Below are 21,418 nucleotides of genomic sequence, written 5' to 3' on the forward strand. Positions count from 1 at the left end.
CCTTTGCCTTGTGCAAAGATTGGTTACTGCTTGACTAGTCTTTAAACAATGTAATTTCAGAAATGAACTGCACCATCTGTAATACCATCACAAACATCCCGCTGAGGTGGCAATTGAGTCAGATTGCCATTCATTTGAATGTTCTCACTTGAAAATCCAGCCAATCCTATCTTGCCCTACCTGCCGACTCAGGCCAGGAGTTGGGGAAGTACCCTGGTGAGCATGTCCCCTGGAGGGAGCTGTCCTGTGGAGGAGGGCGTGAGGGAGTCCCTTGGTGAGTTGGGGGAGTGCCATGGGGGAGGTTTGGGTGAGACCTGTGGGAGGGAATAGTCAAGGAGCCCCTGGGGGTTCAGGGGTGTGAGGGGAGTCCCATGGAGGGGGGTGTCGGCTTGGGTCTGTACAATAGTTACCCAGAAACCCAAGGTGGTTTTAAATTGCACTTCCCAGGCAATTGGCATACAATCCTTATACGGGAAATTCCAGGGGGAGTGGTGGGTGCCCCGGCACATCTTTGGGCTAACCTCCCAATAACCACCCCCCTGGAGCTCAGAAGTTACGGCCCATGATTTTAACTTGCATCTTTTCACCCTTTAATAAATTTCATGCACCCCAACAATTCTTTAAACCAACAGAAATAAGAATTGTTGTTCCATTTAATTGCAATTGTGAAGTTTTTGATCAACAAATTCCTGATCTTTGTATGGAACATAATCTTGATGTGCTGAAGCTGTGTTTTTATAGCAAGTTTGTTTATTGTGGTAAAATTCAGAACATCCATAACCATTCAGAAAGCAGCATCTTACATGTTAGGAAAAAAACATTGCGAATGAGTGGTGCAGCTTTTGAGCAATTTGCACCTTCCTTTGTTTTAGCTTTCAGTCATTTTGTCAAGCGCAAGTAGAGGAGCAAGGATTCTGCTTTTGTTTGTCTCCACAACACGACCATTCAAAATCATTTCATCCAAAATGATGTGCACTTTGTCTAAATTAAACATGATCTGATTAATTCAAATGTTAAAGGAAATGATAAATTCGTTGAGAAAATGTCACAAAGCAGAAACATTTTATTCAGAAGATTTATGGTAGGCCTGCTATGCCTTTCAAATATTGAACCCACTGGGGCCACAATACCCAAAAGGACCTTATGCATTCCAATTTACCCTATTTGACCTCAGTGAGTTTCTTAAAATTAAGGTTAATGAAACAATAAGTATGTATAAATAAAGGATCAAAAAAATTAATTCCTATGCAAACGGTAAAGTGGTGCAAGGAGTTGGGCATAGAGACGACAGCAAAAGTTTGATCACTATCGATCAGTGTTGCTACTCTGAAGTAAGTAAACAAATTGGAGTGGATTGTTGCTGGGCTGTCATTACCATCTGAAGAGCAGAAGCAGTGCAGCCTGCTAACCACCTCCGTACAGCCTCTCGGGAATTCGGACATCCTTAGCTTTGGGAGATGTAAACCCTCATTTCACTACACTGCGAGCAAAAACTCATTGGAGGACCAATTTAAACAATTGTTCTGTTCTGCATCTCCATTGTTGTCCAGCTGGGTGGGACAGCTCTCAATGGTTTCTTTCATATCTGTCTAATCATTGCCACTGTATCACTTGCAATGGCTTCTCTTCCTCCTCCTGCACTGATCCTCTGCTGTCTACTGTCGCCCAAAGATGTATCCTTTGGCCCCCTCCTATCTCTCATCTACGTGCTTAACCTTTGTGACATCATCCGAAAGCACCAACTTAATTTTCACATGTACGCTTGATGACACCCAGCTCTACCTCACCACCCCTCTCTCAATTCCTCCACTGTTGCTGAATTATCAGACTGCTTTTCTGACATCCAGTGCTGAAGACTGATGCCATTGTTTTCGGCCCCCGCTCCAAACTCCATTCTCTCAGCATCAACTCCATCCCTTTCCCTGAAAACTGTTCCGAGGCTGAACCAGACTTTTCTCAACCTTGGATTCAAATTTGGCCCTTAGGTGAGCTTCCAGCCACCTATCTGCACCATCACTAAGACTGCCTACTTCCAATTCTGTGACATCACCCATCTCACCTATCTTAGCTCATCTGCTGCTGAAACCCTCATTTATGCCTTTGGTACTTATATATTTCATCATTCCAATGTACTGCTGGATGGCCTTCCACATTCTACCCTCCTAAGGCTTGAGCACATCCAAATGCAACTCAAGTCTTAAATAAAAACAAAAAACTACTGCGGATGCTGGAAATCCAAAACAAAAACAGAATTACCTGGAAAAACTCAGCAGGTCTGGCAGCATCGGTGGAGAAAAGAATCGACGTTTCGAGTCCTCACGAACCTTTTGAAGGGTCGTGAGGACTCGAAACGTCGACTCTTTTCTTCTCCACCGATTCTGCCAGACCTGCTGAGTTTTTCCAGGTAATTCTGTTTTTGTTTCAAGTCTTAAATAAGTCCGTTCACCTATCACCCCTGTGCTCTCTGACCTACATTGACTCCTGGTCAAGCAAAGTCTTGATGTTAAAGTTCCTAACCTTATTTTCAAATCCTTCTATAGCCTCACCTGACCATACCTCTGCAATCTCCTCTAGCTCCACAATGCTCCAAGATAGCTACACATCTAATTCTGGTCTCTTGAGCATCCCCGATTTTAATCACCCCACCATTGATGGGCACGCCTTCATATGCCTAGGACATAAGTTTTGGAATTCCCTCCCTTTACTACTCCGCCATATTTTCCTCCTTTAAGACGGAGTGTTTTACCTCTTATACCAAGCCTTTGGTTATCTAACCTAATATCTCCTTGTGTGTCTCGGTATCATATATTGTTGCAAAATGCTCCTGTGAAGCGCCTTGGGATGTTTTATTATGTTAAATATAAGTTGCTGCTGTTATTCAGAACCTAGTGCCTTTCTGCAGCTACATTAGACTGTTGTTATGACTGTAGGCGAATATTTACCATGGGAAGCTAAGCATCAAGGCACTTATGGCGCTACTCATAGATACTGGGGTGTTGCCGAAGGACTGGAGAATTGCAAATGTTCAATAAAGGGTGTAAGGATAACCAGCAACTACATGCTAGTCAGCTTAACCTCGGTTAGCATGGATTTGTTGAGGGAAAATCCTGTTGAACTAAATTTGCTTGAGTTTTTTTGATGAAGTAACAGAGGTTTGGTGTTCAGAATCACAGAATCGTTACAGTGCAGAAGGAGGCCATTCAGCCCATAGTGTCTGCATCAGCTCTCCGAATGAGCATTATGACACACTGCCTTTCTCCGCAGTGCCTTTTCCTCGTAACCCTGTATGTTGTTTTTATTTAAATACACCCTTTAGAGTTGTACCCCTTATTTTATATTGTCTCTCCATGCTCTTCCAATCAAAATGAATCACCTTACACTTCTCTGTATTGAACTCCATCTGCTACCTATCTGCCCACTCCACCAACTTGTCCATGTTCTTTTGAAGTTCTACACCGTCCTCCTCACAGTTTATAATGCTTCCGAGTTTTGTGTCATCCGCAAACTTTGAAATTGCTCCCTGCACACCAAGATCTAGATCACTAATATACCCTAATACATTAATATAATAGAAGGGTCCCAATACCGACCCATGGGGAACTCTACTACAAACCTTCCTCCAGCTCAAAATATACCTATTAACCATTACTCACTGGTTCCTATTACTCAGCTAATTTTGTATCCACGTTGCTATTGTCCCTTTTATTCCATGAGCTACAACTATTCTCACAAGTATGCTGTGCGGCACTGTATCAAATGCCTTTTGGAAGGCCATGTACACCACATCAACAGTATTACCCTCATCAACCCTCTCTGTTAGCTGTTCAAAAAACCCCAGGAAGTTAGGTAAACATGATTTTCCCTTAAGAAATCCATCCAATCTTCCCAATCAACCCACATTTTTCCATGTGACTACTAATTCTATCCTGAATAATTGTTTCTGGAAGCTTCCCCACCACCGAAGTTAAACTGACTGGTGTGTAATTGCTGGGTTATCCTTACAACCTTTTTTGAACAAGACATAAATATTTGCAATTCTCCAGTACTCTAGTACCTCCCCTGAGTCTGGGGAAGACTGAAAGATTATGGCAAGTGGCCCTGCAATTGCCATTCTCGCTTCCTTCATTATCCTCGGATGCATCTCATCTGGTCCCGGTGGCTTGTCAACTTTAAGTACTTTTGAACACTTCTAGTGACAGAGTTTCCTCCTCTGGCACCATGGCATAGGTAGCATCTGCTTCCTTGACAAAGGCAGATGCAAAGTATTCATTTAGCACCTCAGCAATGTCCCCTGCCTCCATGTGTAAATACACTTTTTGGTCCTTAATCGGCCGTACACATTTTACCACCCTTTTACTATTTATGTGCCTAAAGATAACTTTGGGATTCCCCTTTATGTTGGCTGCTAGTCTTTTCTCATAATCTCTCTTTGCTTCTCATTTTCCTTCACCTCTACTCTGAATCTTCTGTATTCAGCTTGGTTCTCAAATGTATTTTCTATCTGACACCTGTCATAAGCACAATTTTTATTCATCATCTTCATTACCCTCATTAACACTCCTGGTTGCCGCCTCAAAAATTTTGATCAAATCTGTCAAACATGACCTTCCCTTAACAAATCCGTACTATCTCTGATTAATCTGTGTCTCACCAAGTGCAGATATATTCTGTCCCTCGGAATTCTTTCTAGTAACTTCCACACCACCGAGGTTAGACCGACTGGCCTGCAATTTCCTGGTCTATCCCTCCCTCCCATTTTTAATAATGGGACAATGTTAGCAGTCCTCTGGCACCTCATATGTGGCCAGAATGGGTTTGATAATTACTGCCAGGTCCCCTGGTATCTCTTCCCCTGTCTCCCTCAACAGCCTGGGATACATCTCATCTGGGCCAACAGGTTTATCCACTTATAAGGCCGCTAAACCCGCTAGTAGCTCCTCTCTCTCCAAGCTAATTTCCTCTAATATTTCACAGTCCTCCACCATAATGCCTATGCCTGTGTCGTCCTTCCCCATTGTGAAGACTGACGCAAAGAATTCATTGAGGATTGTACCCACGTCTTCCTGGTCCATACACAGATTACCTCTGTGGTCCCTAACTGGCCCTACTGTTTCCCTAGTTATTCTCTTGCTCTTTATATTGAGTTTTCCTTTATTCTACCCATCAATACTTTCACATGCACTCTCTTAGCTTTCCTAATTTTCTTTTTAAGTTACCCCCTGCACTTTTTATACTCCTCCAGGGGCTCTGCCGTATTGAGCCCTCAGTATCTGCAATAAGCTTCTCTTTTTTTCCTTAATCCTAATCTTTATGTCCCTTGACGTTCAGGGTTCTCTGGACTTGGTCCCCCTCCCTTTGTCTTTACAGGAAGATATTTGGCCTGTACTCTCGCTATTTCTTCCTTGAATGCCTCCCACTGCTCTTACAGTTTTATCTGCAATTCGCCACTCCCAGTCCACTTGGGCCAAATCGTCTCTCATCTTAGTAAAATTAACCTTTCCCCAGTTTAGAACTTTTATTCCCAATCTTATCCTTTTCCATAACGATCCTAAATCTAATTGAGTTATGGTCACTATTTCCAAAATGCCCCCCTACAGATACGCCTTCCACCTGCCCAGGCTCATTTCCAAATATCAGGTCCAGGACAGCCCCCTCACTTGGAGCTTTCTACATACTGGCTAAAAAAGTTCTTCTGGATGCAATTTAAGAATTTTGCTCCCTCCCTACCTTGCACACTAAAACTCTCCCAGTTAATATTTGGGTAGTTAAAATCCCCTACTATTACTGCCTTATTATTCTTACACTTCTCTGAAATTTGTTCATCCCTCCTCATTGCTATAATTATGATATTGTGACCCCCCCCCTCCTCCTCTATCCCCCTCTCTATCTCACCTGAATACCCTATAACCAGGCATGTTGAGCTGCCAATCCTACCCTTCTTTTAGCCAAGTCTCGGTCACAGCCATGATATGATACTCCCATATGCCTATTTGTGCCCTCAGCTCGTCTGTCTTATTCCTCAGGCTCCTTGCATTAAAATATATTCCATTTAGCCTTGCTAAACTCACTTCTTTCTCATCTAGCCTACGTTTCCTCTGCCTTCCAGACTCACTTACTAACGTTTTAACTTCTAATTCCAACTCAGCTTCTCTCCCCTCTGAACTACTTTTCAGGATCTCCCCCCCCACCCCAACCCCCGCCAATTTAGTTTATATCCACCCCAACAGCATTAGCAAACCTCTCCGTGAGGATATTGGTCCTGTTCCTGCTCAGATGTAACCCGTCCAACTTGTACAGGTCCCACCTCCCCCAGAAATGGTCCCAATGCCCCAGGAATTTAAAGCCCAGCCTCCTGCAACATCTCTCCAGCCACGCATTCATCTGCCCTATCCTTCTGTTCCTATACTCGCTACTGCACTGGCACTGGGAGTAATCTGGAGATTACTACCTTTGAAGTCCTGCTTTTCAATTTCCTACCTAACTTCCTAAAGTCTGCTTGCAGGACCTAATTTCTCTTTCTTCCTATGGCATTGGTCCCAACATGTTCCCCCTCCCCCTTCAGAATGCTCTGCAGCCATTCCGTGACATCCTTGACCCTGGCAGCCGGGAGGCAACATATCATCCTGGAGTCACGCCTACGGCTGCAAAAGCGCTTGTCCACTCCCTTCACTAATGAATCCCCTACCACTATTGCACTTCCACACTTCTTCCTTCCCCACAGAGCAGCTTGACTACCCACACGGCCATGGCCATGGCCATGGTTGGCCTCCACAGAGGTTCTATCAATCTCACTGTTTTCCAAAGCTGAAAAACGGTTTGCGAGTGAGATGCATTCAGGGGGTTGCCTCACTACCTGCCGGGTCCCCTTCTTCTGTCTGGTGGTCACCCATTCCCTCCCTGCATGCGCTTTAGTCTACGGGGTGACCACATCCTGAAATATGCTATCCACAATGCTCTCAGCCTCGTGAATGCACCATAATGTCCCCAGCTGCCGCTCAAGCTCCAAAACCCAGAGCTTGAGTTGCTCCAGTCGGAGGCACCTCCTGCACACGTGATCAACCAGACCACCAGGAGCATCTAGAGTGCGCAAATTATGGGACCAAGCTCCCCAGGCTACTAAATAGAAAATGGACTCTTGCTTTTATTTTACCCTTACTTCTACTTGAGTATAGACTAGATTCTAGATCCTCTAGATAGACTAGATCCTCTAGGTGCTGCTGACTGCCTGTACCAGGGTCTATCTCTCGCACTCTCCTCTAGGTGCTGCTTGACTGACTGCTTGTCCCAGGGTCCTCTTCTCGCACCCTAGGAACTCTTGCCCTTCTCTGCCCTTTACACTGCCATTATCCCTGTCCATATTCGGTTAATTAAAGTCCTCCACTATAACTACCCTATAATGTTTGCACCTCTCCATAATTTCCCAGATTTGTTCCTCTACATCCTTCCCACTGGTTGGTGGCCTAGAGGCTACACTGAGCAATGTAACTGCACCCTTTTTGTTCCTTAGCTCTAGCCAAATTAATTCTGTCCTTGAACCCTCTGGGACATCCTCTTTCTCCAGCATTGCAATGCTGTCCTTAACTAATGCAGCCAACCCTCCTCCATTTCTTCCTGCCCTATCTTTCCTGAATATTTCGTACCCAGGAACATTTAACACCCTTTCCTGCCCTTCCTTGACCCGGGTCTCTGTTATCATCACAACATCATAATTCCGCAAGGGAATCTGCACCTGTAACTCACCAAACTTATTTACTTTACTCCGTCCATTCACATACATGTTGTATAATCCTGATTTAGGCTTCATTGCTTTCTCCCTTACTCCGACTCTGCATATTAACTTACTATTCCCTATTCCATTGCTAGCTGTCTCTCCCAGTATTTTGTGCACCTTGGTGTTACTCTCTAATATTCTTTCCTGGTTCCCACACCCCTGCCAAGTTTGTTTAAAGCCCTCCAACAGCACTAGCAAAAAGCCCCTCAAGGAACTCAGTCCCGGCTTCTATAGGTGCCATCTCCCCCAGAGACAGTCCCAGCATCCCAGGAATCTAAAGCCCTCCCTCCTGCACCATTTTTCCAGCCTTCTGCCTTATCCATCTGCCATATCCCCTTATTTCTGTACTCACTTGCACATGGCACTTGGAGTAATCCAGAGATGACTATTTTTGAGGTCCTGCTTGCTAATTTTCTACCTAGCTCCCTAAATTCTGCCTGCGGGACCACATCCCCTTTCCTAACCAAGTCAATGGTACCAACGTAGGCCGCAACCTCTGGCTGTTCACCCTCCCCCAGAACAATGTCCTGTAGCTGCTCGGTGACATCCTTGACCCTAGCACCTGGGAAGCAACATACCAACCTGAAGTCACGTCTACGGCCACAAAAACGCCTGTCTGTTCCCCAAACAAATCCCCTATCACTATTGCTCTTCCTTTCTTCTTTCTCCCTTCTAGTAGAGCCGAGCTGTTGATAACGCCATAAGCTTGACTCTGACTGAACTCCGCTGAGGAGTCCCCAGTATCCAAAACGGAAAACCTATTAGCGAGCGAGACCCCCAGGGACTCCTGCGCTACCTACCTGGTTTCCTTGGACAGCCTGGTGGTCACCCATTCACTTTCTGACTCCATGTTCCTAACCTGCGGTGTGACTACCTCTCTGAATGTGCTATCCACATAGCGCTCAGCCTCGCGGATATGCCACAGTGATTCCAGCCGCTGAAACCCAGAGCTCAAGTTTCTTCAGCTGGCAGCGCTTCCTGACCATGTGGTCGTCTAGGTCACCAGTGGTGCGCATGACTTCCCACATGTTACAGGACACACATTCCATGTCTCAGCTTTACTTCCCTTATGTTAACTTAATTTTACTTTGGTTTACTTATATTACTTTATGTTACAGGCCCTGACTTCCCCTTATTCATAGTGTTTCTTACTGAAATCCAAGAAGCTACTTCTTTAAAACTAATACACTTTTCTAATTTACAGCTATTTAAAGACACTCCCTAACAGCAGTTTCTTACCAACCAATGAACTTATGGTTTTCCTGTGATGTCACAGTTTGACTTTTTTTTCAAACTCAGCTCCAAATGTGAGGTTTACACCCAGGTCCCTTTGTGCTCTGCTGCTCCTGTTCCCAACTTAGAATAATTCCTATGTACCTGCACCTCTTTCCCCCGTGCACCTAATTTGATACTCACTCAGTCTCTGTCTCACACTGGCATAGTCGTCTTTCTCCTCACACTTACTGGTGTATACATGCACTAACAAAAGATGTTTAATAAAGTACCACAGAGTCATAGGGGCAGGATTTTCACCATGGAAATGACCCCTGCAAGCAAGATTTTCAGTCAGATTGGGGGTGGCTGAGAGATTCCAGAGACAGTTCGGAGGTGGCCATGGGGGAAGCCAAGTGCCAAGGCAGGCTGGTTACCAAGCCCACCTTGGTTCTCTGACACCGGCCTAGTTTTATAAAAGGCTGTTAGGCCCTCTAGCTGTCACCCCTTGCCCCCACCCCCATGCTATCTCATACCCCCACGTCACATGTGGCACTGCATACCACCCTATGCCTCAATCCGTAGCCACTCACCCAGTATCCACTATGGGTAGACCTCAGGAGCCATGCGGGGATAAAAAGAAATGAAACTTCTAAAAAGCTAAGCGAGCTCACGCTCATACACACTTGATACAGAAAAATTTTCATTCATGAAACACATTCAAAGATTTTAAATCCCCTCAAGTGGTCAAGCTGTTATAAAACAAACAACCTTCTACTGTAATAAAAACAAAATACTGAGGATGTTGGAAATCTGAAATGAAAACAGAAAATGCTGGAAAAACTCAGCAGTTCGGGCAGCATCTGTGGAGAGAGAAACAGAGTTAACGTTTTGAGTCCGTATCACTTCTTCAGAGCTAAGCTAAGAATGCTAAGCATTCGTATGGGCTAAAAGGCTGGGAACAGATGAAGCCCGTGGAGAATATAAAGAAAGTAGGAAAAAACTTAAGCAGAGTCAGGAGGGCAAAAAGGGGTCATGAAAAGTCATTGGCAACCAGGATTAAGGAAAATCCCAAGACCTTCTATACATATGTAAAAAGCAAGAGGGTAGCCAGGGAAAGGGTAGGCCCACTCAGGGACAGAGGTGGGAATCTGTGTGTGGAGTCACAAGAAATGGGAGAGATACTAAATGAGTACTTCTCATCAGTATTCACCAAAGAGAAGGACTTAGCGGTCGATTTGTCTAGGGAAGAGTGTGTAGATAGCCTGGATCATGTTGAGATCAAAAAGAGGTGTTAGGCGTCTTGAAGAATATTAAGGTGGATAAGTCCCAAGAGCTAGATGGGATCTACCCCAGAGTACTAAGGGAGGCAAGGGAGGAGATTGTTGGGGACTTGACAGAAATCTTTCTATCCTCACTGGCTACGGGTGAGGTCCCAGAGGAATGGAGAATGGCCAATTTTGTTCCATTGTTTAAAGAGGGTAGAAGGGATAATCCAGGATTTACTACCATTTGGAAGCAAATGGGCGTATTAGTGAAAGGCAGCATGGTTTTGTGAAGGGGAGGTCATGTCTCACTAACTTGATCGAGTTTTTCGAGGAAGTGACAAAGATGATCGACGATGGAAGGGCAGTGGATGTTATCTACATGGATTTCAGTAAGGTCTTTGACAAGGTCCCTCATGGCAGACTGGTACAGAAGGTAAAGTCACATGGGATCAGAGGTGAGCTGGCAAGATGGATACAGAATTGGCTTGGTCATAGAAGACAGAGGGAAGCAGTGGAAGGGTGCTTTTCTGAATGGAGAGCTGTGACTATTGGTGTTCCGCAGGGATCAATGCTGGGACCTTTGCTGTTTGTAGTATATGTAAATGATTTGGAGGAAAATGTAACTGGGCTAATTAGTAAGTTTGCAGATGACACTAAGGTTGGAGTTGCAGATAGTGAAGAGGATTGTCAAAGGATACAACAGGATATAGATCGGTTGGAGACTTGGGCGGAGAAATGGCAGATGGAGTTTAATCCGAACAAATGCGAGGTAATGCATTTTGGAAGGTCTAATACAGGTAGGAATTATACAGTAAATGGCAGAACCCTTAAGTGCATCGACGGGCAGAGGCATCTGGGTGTACAGGTCACTGAAAGTGGCAACGCAGGTGGATAAGGTAGTCAGGAAGGCAAATGGCATGCTTGCCTTCATTGGCAGGGGTAGTGAGTATAAAAGCTGGGAAGTCATGCTGCAGCTGTATAGAACCTTGGTTAGGCCACACTTGGAATATTGCGTGCAATTCCGGTCGCCACATTACCAGAAGGATATGGAGGCATTGGAGAGGGAGCAGAGGAGGTTTACCAGGATGCTGCCTGGTCCGGAGGTTATTAGCAATGAGGAGAGGTTGGAGAAACTCAGATTGTTCTCACTAGAGCAACGGAGATTGAGGGGCGACTTGATAGAAGTTTACAAAATTATGAGTGGCATGGACAGAATAGACAGTCAGAAGCTTTTTCCCAGGGTGGAAGAGTCAATTACTAGGGGACATAGATTTAAGGTGAGAGGAGAAAACTTTAGAGGAGATGTGCGGGGCAAGTTTTTTTACACAGAAGGTAGTGAGTGTCTGGAATTCGCTGCCAGAGCTGGTGGTGGAAGCTGGTACGATAGTGGTGTTTAAGAGGCAGCTTGACAAATACATGAATAGGATGGGAATAGAGGGATACGGACGCTGGAAGTGCAAAATGTTTTAGTTTGACAGGCAATATGATCGGTGCAGGCTTGGAGGGCCGAAGGGCCTGTTCCTGTGCTGTACTTATCTTTGTTCTTTGTTCTAAAGAGGATTTTATACTGTTTAAGAGGGGGTGGAGCAAAATAGAAGGTCAGGGATAGGTGGGTGACGAGAAGGGTGCTGTTGCTGTTTGGCGTACTGACCTCTACCTTGCAGAGGCTGAATGCCAACATTCAGACACTACTTCCTACCTTCCCCTGGGGCCATGACCCCACCACCGAACATCAAGCCATTGTTTCCAGGACTGTCACTGACTTCATTCTCCTCTGGAGATCTTCCCTCCACAGCTTCCAAGCTCACAGTCTTCCAAACCCACACAGCCCGCTTCTACCTCCTTCCCAAAATCCACAAGCAGGACTGTCCTGGTGGGCTCAACATGTCAGCCTGTTCTTGCCCCACGGAACTCTTTTCTTCCCATCTTGACTCCATTCTCTCTCCCCTTTTCCAGTCTCTTCCCACATACATTCACAACTCCTCTGATACCCTGTATCATGTCAACAATTTCCAGTTTCCTGGCCCTAACCATGTCCTCTTCACCATGGATGTCCAATGTCTGTACACCTCCATCCCCCACTAGGATAGTCTGAGGACTGTCGCTTCTTCCTTGAACAGAGGCCTGAACAATCCCCATCCACAACCACTCTCATCCATCTGGCTGAATTTGTTCTCTCACTGAACAACCTGTCCTTTAACTTGTGTCACTTCCTCCAAATAAAAGTTGTGGCTATGGGTAACCGCATGGGTCCCAGTTATGTCTGTCTTTTTGTGCGGTATTCCTTGTTCCAGTCCTATTCAGGCCCCCTCCCATTACTCTTTTTTCGGTACATCGATGACTGTATCGGTGCCGCTTCATGCTCTCGCCTGGACCTGGAAAAATGTATTGATTTTACTACCAATATCCAACCCTCTCTCACCTTCACATAGTCCATCTAAGACACTTCCCTTCTCTTCCTTGACCTCTTTGTCTCCATTTCTGTGATAGACTGTCTACCAATATTCATTTCAAGCCCATCGACTCCCACAGCTACCTCGATGACTAAACGCAGACAAGGTGACCACTTTGCAGAATACCTTCGCTTAGTTCACAGGCATGTCACAGACCTTCCTGTAACTTGCCATTTCAACACACTATCTTGCTCTCGTGCCTACATGTCCATCCTTAGCCTGCTGCAATGTTCCAGTCAAGCCCAACGCAAACCGGAGGAACAGCACCTTTACAGCCTTCTGGGCTTAACATGGAGTTTAACAACTTCAGAGAATGAACTCCCTGCTCCATCTTTGTTCTTTTTTTAACCCAATTTATTGATTATTTATTAATTCATTCACTTTTTCTTATCCTTTTCCCCAACACCACCCCCCTCTCCCCCCCATCTCACAGGGCCATCTGTCACTTGTTCTATATTATGCTTTCAGAGCGCTGGCCCTTGTTCTGCCATTAACACATTATGCTATCTTACCTTTATGCCACTATCAGCATCTTCTTTAGTTTTTAACACTTCCATTGACATTCCCTTTGTCTTGTGGCCATGACATCTTTGTCAATCTCTCCTGCGTTCTCACCTATCCCTGGCCTTCTATTTTGCTCCACCTGCTTCACCCGTTCTTAAACAGTATGAAATCCATTGCATTTCTACTTCTCTTTAGCTCTGAAAAGTCATATGGACTCAAAATGTTGACTCTGTTTCTCTCTCCACAGATGCTGCCAGACCTGCTGAGTTTTTCCAGCATTTTCTGCTTTTACTTCAACCTTCTATTGCAACTACATCAATGGCAGCTAATTCTTTAATAATCTTTTAAAACTGTCAATCAAAATGTGAATTCGTCCCCCTGCTGAGTTAAGTACTTTCAGAGCTTTTGAAACTTGGCCATGCATTCATAATAGATTCAGCTGTAATAAAAGCCCTTGGGATCTCAACATTAAAGTCTATTGAAACTGCAGGAACAGATGGTATGTTTTTCTCCAAGCTACACCAGTTGACCTGTCAATCAATGCACTCCAGCATTTATTTTGATTTTTACTCTAACTGACAGCTGCAGTTTGTTTCCTTTCTCCACGTTTTAAGAGCTGGGGATTTAAATAGCTTCAGATCATGACAATTAACAGACCTTATCCACCCTTCAAGAACATTTATGTCTCCTGCATCAATTCGAGACTCCCACATTGTGTATTAAGGCCCTCAGAACAGCCAAAATGAGTCTGTTTAAACTCAGTACTAATTTCAAACAGCCCGACTGAGCTCCAGTTTCCCACCTATGTGATTCATGTCTCACCTCCCTCTCCTTGCCTGCAAAAATGGGATCTTCTAAAAATGTGGGTGAGATTTCCCCATCTGGGACCCATTTTTAAAGACCACCGGAGTCGGCCTGACTTTGCGAAAATCTGGCCCATAGAGTCATTATTGCACAGGAAGTGGCCAATCAGCCTTAGTATCAGGCTTGTCAATAAAGTTGAAGTCCATGGAATAAAATGGATTGTGGCAGTATGGACATAAAGTTGACTCAGTAACAGGAAATGAACAGTAATGGTGAATGAAATAAAACAAAGTGTTGGAAAAACGCAACAGCTCTGGCAGCATCTGTGGTGAAAGAAATAACGTTTTGAGTCCAATATGGCTCTTCTTTGGAATTGAAGAGAGGTAGAAATGTAATGGGTTTTATGCTATGGAAAAAAGCAGGACGGGGTCAGTTGGAACAAAGGGAAGGTCAGGGATAGGTTAGAGGGTGTGGGTGATTAAATACCAAAGATGTCATGGAACAGAAGGCAAAAGGAGTGATAATGGTAGTAGTAAAGAAATAAGGCATTGGTCCAGAGTAAGTGTTAATGGTAGAATAAAGGTCAATTCTTTCTGAATTCATGACAACGAGAAACAGTCTGGCACTTGGGGAAAAATCAAAATGGAGGACAAAGTTCTTGGTCTGAAGTTCTTGAACTCAATGTTGTGTCCAGAAGGCTTTGAAGTGCCTAATCGGAAGATGAGGTGCTGTTCCTCCAGCTTGCGTTGGGCTTCACTGGAACATCGCATCAGGTTAAGGACAGAAATGTGAGCATGAGAACAAGATGGTGAACTGAAATGGCAAGCAACCGTGCTTGTGGACTGAGTGGCGTTGTTCTGCAAAGCAGTCACCCAGTCTGCGTTTGGTCACCCCAATTTAGAGGAGACTGCAGTGTGAGCAGCGAATATAGTAGATTAGATTGAAAGAAGACTGGGTGACCCTCAGAAGAAACTCCTCTTCATCTCCATTATAAATGGGAGACCCCTTATTTTAAAATAGTGCTCCCTAGCTCTAGATTCCCCCAAGAGAGGAAACATCCTCTCAGCACATTCCCTGTTGAGCCCCCTCATTCTTATATGTTTCAATAAGATCACCTCTAAACTCCAATGAGTAGAGGTTCAACGTGCTCAACCTCTCCTCACAGGACAAACCCTCGTGAATCTTCTCTGAGCTGCATTCAAAGCAAGTATGTCCCTCCTTAGGTAAGACAACCAAAACTGTATACACTACTCTAGATGTGGTCTCACCAATGCTGTGTACAGTTACAACAAACTTTCCTACTTTTATACTCCATCCCCTTACAATAAAGACTAACATTCCATTTGCCTTTCTAATTACTCGCTGTATCTGCATGCTGACTCTTTAATGATTCATGTACAGGGCACCCAGATCTCTATTTACTGCAGCCTCTCTCCATTTAAATAATATTCTGCTTTTCTATTCTTCCTGCCAAAATGGACAACTTCACATTTTCCCACAATATACTCCATCTGCCAAATTTTTGCTCACTCACTTAACCTATATCCCTTTGCAGACTCTTTATAGCCTCTTTACAACTTGCTTTCCTACCTATCTTAATATCATCAGCAAATTTGGCTACAATACAGTTGGTCCCTTCATCCAAATTATTAATATAGATCGTAAATAGTTGATGCCCTAGCACTGATTCCTGTACACTACACTAGTTACAATTTGCCATCCTGGAAATCCTATTTGTCCTGGCTGTTTGTTTCCTGTTGGTTAGTTAGTTCTCTGTCCCTGCTAATATATCACACACAACACCTTAAGCTCTTATCTTGTGTGTATGCAACCTTTTACGTGGCACCTTATCGAATACCTTTTGGAAATGCAAATACACTATATCTACTGGTTCCCATTTATCCATCTTGCTGGCTACATCCTCAAAAAAACTCAAATTTGTCAAACATAATTTTCCTTTCACAAAATCATGTTGACTCTGCCTAATAGTATTATGATTTTCTAAATTTCAACCTGCTCTCTCTTTAATGATGGATTCTAGCATTTCCATTACCTTTTTAATAATGGAATCTAGCTTTTCTAGCAAATTTAATGTAGAGAAATATGAAGTAGGAAGAATGAGGAAAGGCAATATGAAATAAAGGATACAATTATAAAGTGGGTGCAGGAGCAGAGGTTCCTGGGAGTATATGTGCACAAATCAATGATCATGGCAGGGTAGGCTGAGAAAGTGGTTAGGAAGGCATGCGGGATCCCGAGCTTTATAAATAAAGGCCTGGAGTACAAAAGCAAAGAAGTGACGATGAACACTGGTTTGGACTCAGCTGGAGTATTGTGTCCAATTCTGGACACCACACTTTAGGAAAAATATGAAGGTATTAGAAAGGATGCAGAAAATAGTTACGGGAATGGTCCCACGGATGAGAGATTTCAGCTACAAAGATAAATTGGAGAAGTTGCAGCTATTCTACTTGGAGAAAGGAAGGATGAGAGGAGGACATTTGGTAGAGGTGTGCCAAATCATGAGGAGTCTGTACAGCGTAGATAGGTAGAAACTGTTCCTGCTGACAGAAGGGCCAAGAACCAGAGGACACAGATATAAGTGACTGGAAAAACAAAAGAGGCGACATGTGGAAAATTGTTTCTAGATAGAGTGTGGTTAGGATATGGAACCTGATCGTGTGGTGGGGACAGTTTTAATCATACCTTCCAAAAGGGAATTAATATTTATCTAAAAAGAAAATATTTGCAAGGCTATGGGGAAACGGCAGGGCAGTGGGACTCATGATAGGCCAAATGGCCTCCTGCTGTGCTGTAGCCTTTGATTCTATGATAATTTCCAGATGCAACCAACTGCAATTAACTTTTCGTAAAAGGATACATCCAATTCACACTGAAAAAGAAAATACACAGGTATGGTTAGATAACAAAATCAAAGTCTCCTCTCTCCTGTATTTCAGTAAAGTTATTGTGATTAGAATAGAGAATGTTGAGCAGTGATTGGCCCTGTTGCCTAGAAGAACATAAAACATTATTGAGTTTGTCACCAGAAAACAGAAACTGATGACCTTAAAAAGTCCTACACCCTAACAACACCTCATCCTATTTATGTTGTGTCTTTAACATAATAAAAGGCCAAGATGCTTCATAAATACGTCTATGAGAAGCAGGTCCAGAACCAGGCAAGATCTGGTAAAGTAGCCAAAAATTCGGTTGAAGAGCTGGAGTTTTAAGGCTTTTTAAGGCAGAGAGAGAAAAGTGAGACAGGTTCAGAAAGGAAATTTCAAAGAGAAGGAGCCAGGTGCCCTGCCACTAATGGCAATTTTAAGGAAGTGCACATGAGTCAGAGCAACAGGGGGTTTGGGGAAATAGTACTCGAATAGGATGCAGAGGTAGGATGGGATGACAAAATGGAGTGAGCCAAGGGTGAGGGCAGACATTTTAAATTTGAGACATTAATGGTAGCCAAAGTGAGAACAGAGGTTATGGGAGAAGCACGAAGCAGGGTAGGACAGCATATATTCAGAACAGTTCTGGGCAAGTTGAAATCAGCTAGTTATAAAGCGCATATGTAGAATTCAGAACTGTGCAGATTGGGATGGTGTCATGAAGAGATATTAATGTGTATAATGTTATTGGAAATTATTTTTTAAAATAGAATTCTAGTGGGGGTCTGTGTCTAGGTGTGTGTGTGAGAGAGTCTTAACTGGATTAAAACCAGCTAGTCTGGGTTTTTTGATATATAGTAGTTTTGAGATATTAATTGGGTGGACAGTAAGGTAAAGTGTACATTTGCATTTGTTGAATAAACCATTGAAGACTACATGTAAAATCTTGCACCTAGCTAGAAGAAGCCAAGCAATATATTTATTTTTTCAGCTTACTAATAAAATTGGTGCTATGAAAGGAGTTTTATTGTTAGAAGACCTAGAGATACAATGGAAAATTTATATTCAAAGGAAAAGCTAGGTTTTTAAAGAAAGGTGTTTGTGTGTGTAAGGTCGAGGCATTTAAGACATAACCAGCCTGTATGCTTCCAACCAACTTGCAAAGGAACTTCATTTGGAAGTCATAAGCCAGAATTTTCGGGTTGGCGGGGCCCGCTCGCCAACGCGTGAAATGATGCACAGTGACACATCATTCAGATTTTCAGCTTGGCGGGTGTGCACACGAGTCGGCTGGCCTATTAAGGCCATTTAAATATTAATTAAAACAATAAACTGAGCTGCCCGTCCAACCCAGGCGGCCTTCGCATTTATCATGGAACCTCATCCATGGGCAGGTTGAGATTTCATGAAGGTATTTAAAGTTTTATAAATTTTTTCAACTAACATTCATAGGCATGTCCCAGCTCGTGTGACATTTTCACATGAGGGGACATGTCTTAATTTTTTTTTCCTTCATTAAAATTTTCAGAACTTAAACTAATCTCCCTGAGGCAGCTCTGTGCCTCGGAGATTTCTGCGCTCTTTCGCACATATGTGCGAAGAGTGCACTCCCCAACTCAGGCAACTCGGGGGAAGCATTCAGCACTAGAAAATTCTCCCCATAAAGTCAAATGTGCTTTACCTGGTGTCTATTTAAAGTCTATCGGTTACTGTTGCCTTAGTGGAGATTTACCTGGGGGGTGATTAATTTGGGGATTTGTTAAAAATTAATTATAGTAGTAATTTGTAACCATGTGTATGTGTTTAATTTGTTGTTAAATTAATAGATGTTTAATTTAGTTTTATATAAAAACCACGAGACTCCATGGTCTTATTCCTACTGAATTCAAAGACTGTGTCTCGAAATTACAAATTGCAAAAATGGATTATGACAGTTATTTCAAGTTTCCCTCTGGGATTTCAACAACTCAGCCTTTACCGTCGGCTGTGTCATAATAGATGATTAGTATCAGGCTCAGTATCACACCAGAGATTTGTGTTCTATTCAAGTTAAGATCCTATTTGCCTCGATTACCAATGCGGCACAAAGGGCCTATGGTTTCAATGATCTGACCACTGATGTTCCAAAACACTTTGCTGTGTTATGTGCTGACACTGAATTTTTAATCTCTGTTTAGTGATAATTTTATTACCTTGCACTTGTCAATATTGAATTTAGCTTTTCATTTCTCAGCTCGACTTCCAAATTTATCTAGGCTCTTTGCTCTGAGTCTAATGGTTGAGTTTCTTACCCAGAGATTTAAATTGATCTTCTATGCCACTTTTGTCCTAACAATTTTTTCTCACCCAGCTCCATTCTTTGATAGTCTGCCTTTCTAAAATTGAATTAGAATAAAATATTTGCTGCCAAAAGGATACAATATTTCCACTAACAAAAATTATTTTGTTCATTTACATCCTTGTGGTTACTTGGTTATATACTTGATGCAGTTCGGTGCTCTGGCCCTATTTGTGCCATTTCCAAGGTCCTTTATGTTCCAATGGGATGTGCCATTACATCATCATAGAACAACATTAACTGTGTAAATCACACTAATTATTAATGTTCTTCATTAACTCACCACTCTACTGAAGTAATTATCCAAAACCTCGACAAAATTATGTATAAGTTCATACACTGCCAGTTCATTCTGAAAATCAAAAATAGAAGTTACTTGTCTGCATTACTTGTAATTCAATGTTATCAATAATCTGGGTGAGCAGCTAGTACATGTGGGAACAGATATAGTTGGTAAGTGGAAGAAAGGTTCTTTCATACTGTAACAGAGCTAAGACCTCACGCTATATTCTTATGAACTATGTATATAAATAAATATATATTATTATGGCTGCTTCCTAAAATTTTAAAAACTGGACAAAGACTTTAGAAAGGCAGAACCAAGTCTGCCTGTAACTGTGAGCAAAAGGAACTTTCTGGCTGCATCAGAGAAGCTGACACCTCCTTATCTCTGATGAGACCCTCATGACCCTTTGGATTGCAGAGACCCAAATTCAAAGAGAATTTTACCAAGGCTATCTCCGTTTCATAAGCCAGGCCTAACCACCAGGGCCTATCAGTCTAGTAGGACAAAGGACCATAAGACCAAAAGACATAGGAGCAGAAATTAGGCATTCGGCCCATCGAGTCTGCTCCACCATTCAATCATGGCTGATAAGTTTCTCAACCCCATTCTCCCGCCCTCTCCCCGTAACCTTTGATCCCCTTACCAATCAAGAACCTATCTATCTCAGTCTTAAATACACTGAATGACCTGGCCTCCACAGCCTTCTGTGGCAATGAATTCCACAGATTCACCACTCTGGCTAAAGAAGTTTCTCCTAATCTCCATTCCAAAAGGTCTTCCCTTTAATCTGAGGCTGTCCCCTCGGGTCCTAGTCTCTCCTACTAATGGAAACATCTTCCCCACGTCCACTCTATCCAGGCCTTTCAGTATTCTGTAAGTTTCAATCAGATCCCCCCTCATCCTTCCAAACTCCATCGAGTATAGACCCAGAGTCCTCAAACGTTCCTCATATGTTAAGCCTTTCATTCCTAGTATCGTTCTCGTGAACCTCCTCTGGACTCTCTCCAGGGCCAGCACATCCTTCCTGAGATACGGGGCCCAAAATTGTTCACAATATTCTAAATGTGGTCTGACCAGAGCCTTATAAAGCCTCAGCAGCACATTCCTGCTTTTATACTCTAGTCCTCTCGAAATAAATGCCAACATTGCATTTGCCTTCCTAACTACCGCGTCAACCTGCAAGTTAACCTTAAGAGAATCCTGGACTAGGACTCCCAAGTCCCTTTGCACTCCAGATTTTTGAATTCTCTCCCCATTTAGAAAATAGTCTATGCCTCTATTCTTCCTACCAAAGTGCATGACCTCACACTTGCCCATGTTGTATTCCATCTGCCATTTCTTTGTCCATTCTCCTAACCTGTCCAAATCCTTCTGCAGCCTCCCCGCCTCCTCAATACTACCTGTCCCTCCATCTATCTTTGTATCATCTGCAAACTTAGCCAGGATGCCCTCAGTTCCTTCATCTAGATCATTAATGTATAAAGTGAAAAGTTGTGGTCCCAACACTGACCCCTGCGGAACTCCACTGTCACCGGCCGCCATCCTGAGAAGGACCCCCTTATCCCCACTCTCTGCCCCCTGCCTGACAGCCAATCTTCTAGTACCTAGCACCTTTCCTTTCAAATTCTTAATGGTTGAACCATTAACAAACTCAGAAGCCCAGACAAAGAAATGTACACTCTTTGTCAAAGCCAAAGTGGAGAGGTGGGATTCATGTGACATGACCCCCCCCCCCCAATAGCTGGAAGAACCACTTACTCTGTCTTGCTGTACTGCCGATTAGTCTCCCCTCTTTCATCTAGCAAGCAGTAGCTCAGAAAAAAGTCTCTGTCCAGGCTTGAATGCCTGGCCCCCATCTACACTGTTTCTACTGGAACTTCTGTACCAGCACCGA

At 43.4% G+C, this 21,418-nt stretch overlaps 1 protein-coding gene across 4 annotated transcripts in view; it reads right to left on the reverse strand.

Moving 5' to 3' along the window:
- Positions 1–732: 732 nt before the first annotated feature.
- The window catches only part of ap4s1 (adaptor related protein complex 4 subunit sigma 1), a 48,574-nt gene continuing 27,888 nt past the window's right edge, over positions 733–21,418 (reverse strand). The window contains exons 4-6 of one of the 4 annotated variants that reach the window (XM_078562861.1): positions 19,522–19,590; positions 16,894–16,905; positions 733–997 (exon numbers count right to left, since the gene is read on the reverse strand). In XM_078562861.1, the coding sequence (XP_078418987.1) occupies positions 869–997; positions 16,894–16,905; positions 19,522–19,590 (210 nt within the window). In that variant the 3' untranslated portion in view covers positions 733–868. Of the gene's footprint in view, positions 998–16,182; positions 16,288–16,893; positions 17,019–19,521; positions 19,591–21,418 lie in introns of those variants that run through there. The other 3 variants (XM_078562858.1, XM_078562860.1, XM_078562859.1) reach the window with 3 other exon arrangements.

The sequence above is a fragment of the Cetorhinus maximus genome, chromosome 18 (assembly GCF_964194155.1).
Source record: "Cetorhinus maximus chromosome 18, sCetMax3.hap1.1, whole genome shotgun sequence".
Classification (NCBI taxonomy): Eukaryota; Metazoa; Chordata; class Chondrichthyes; order Lamniformes; family Cetorhinidae; genus Cetorhinus; species Cetorhinus maximus.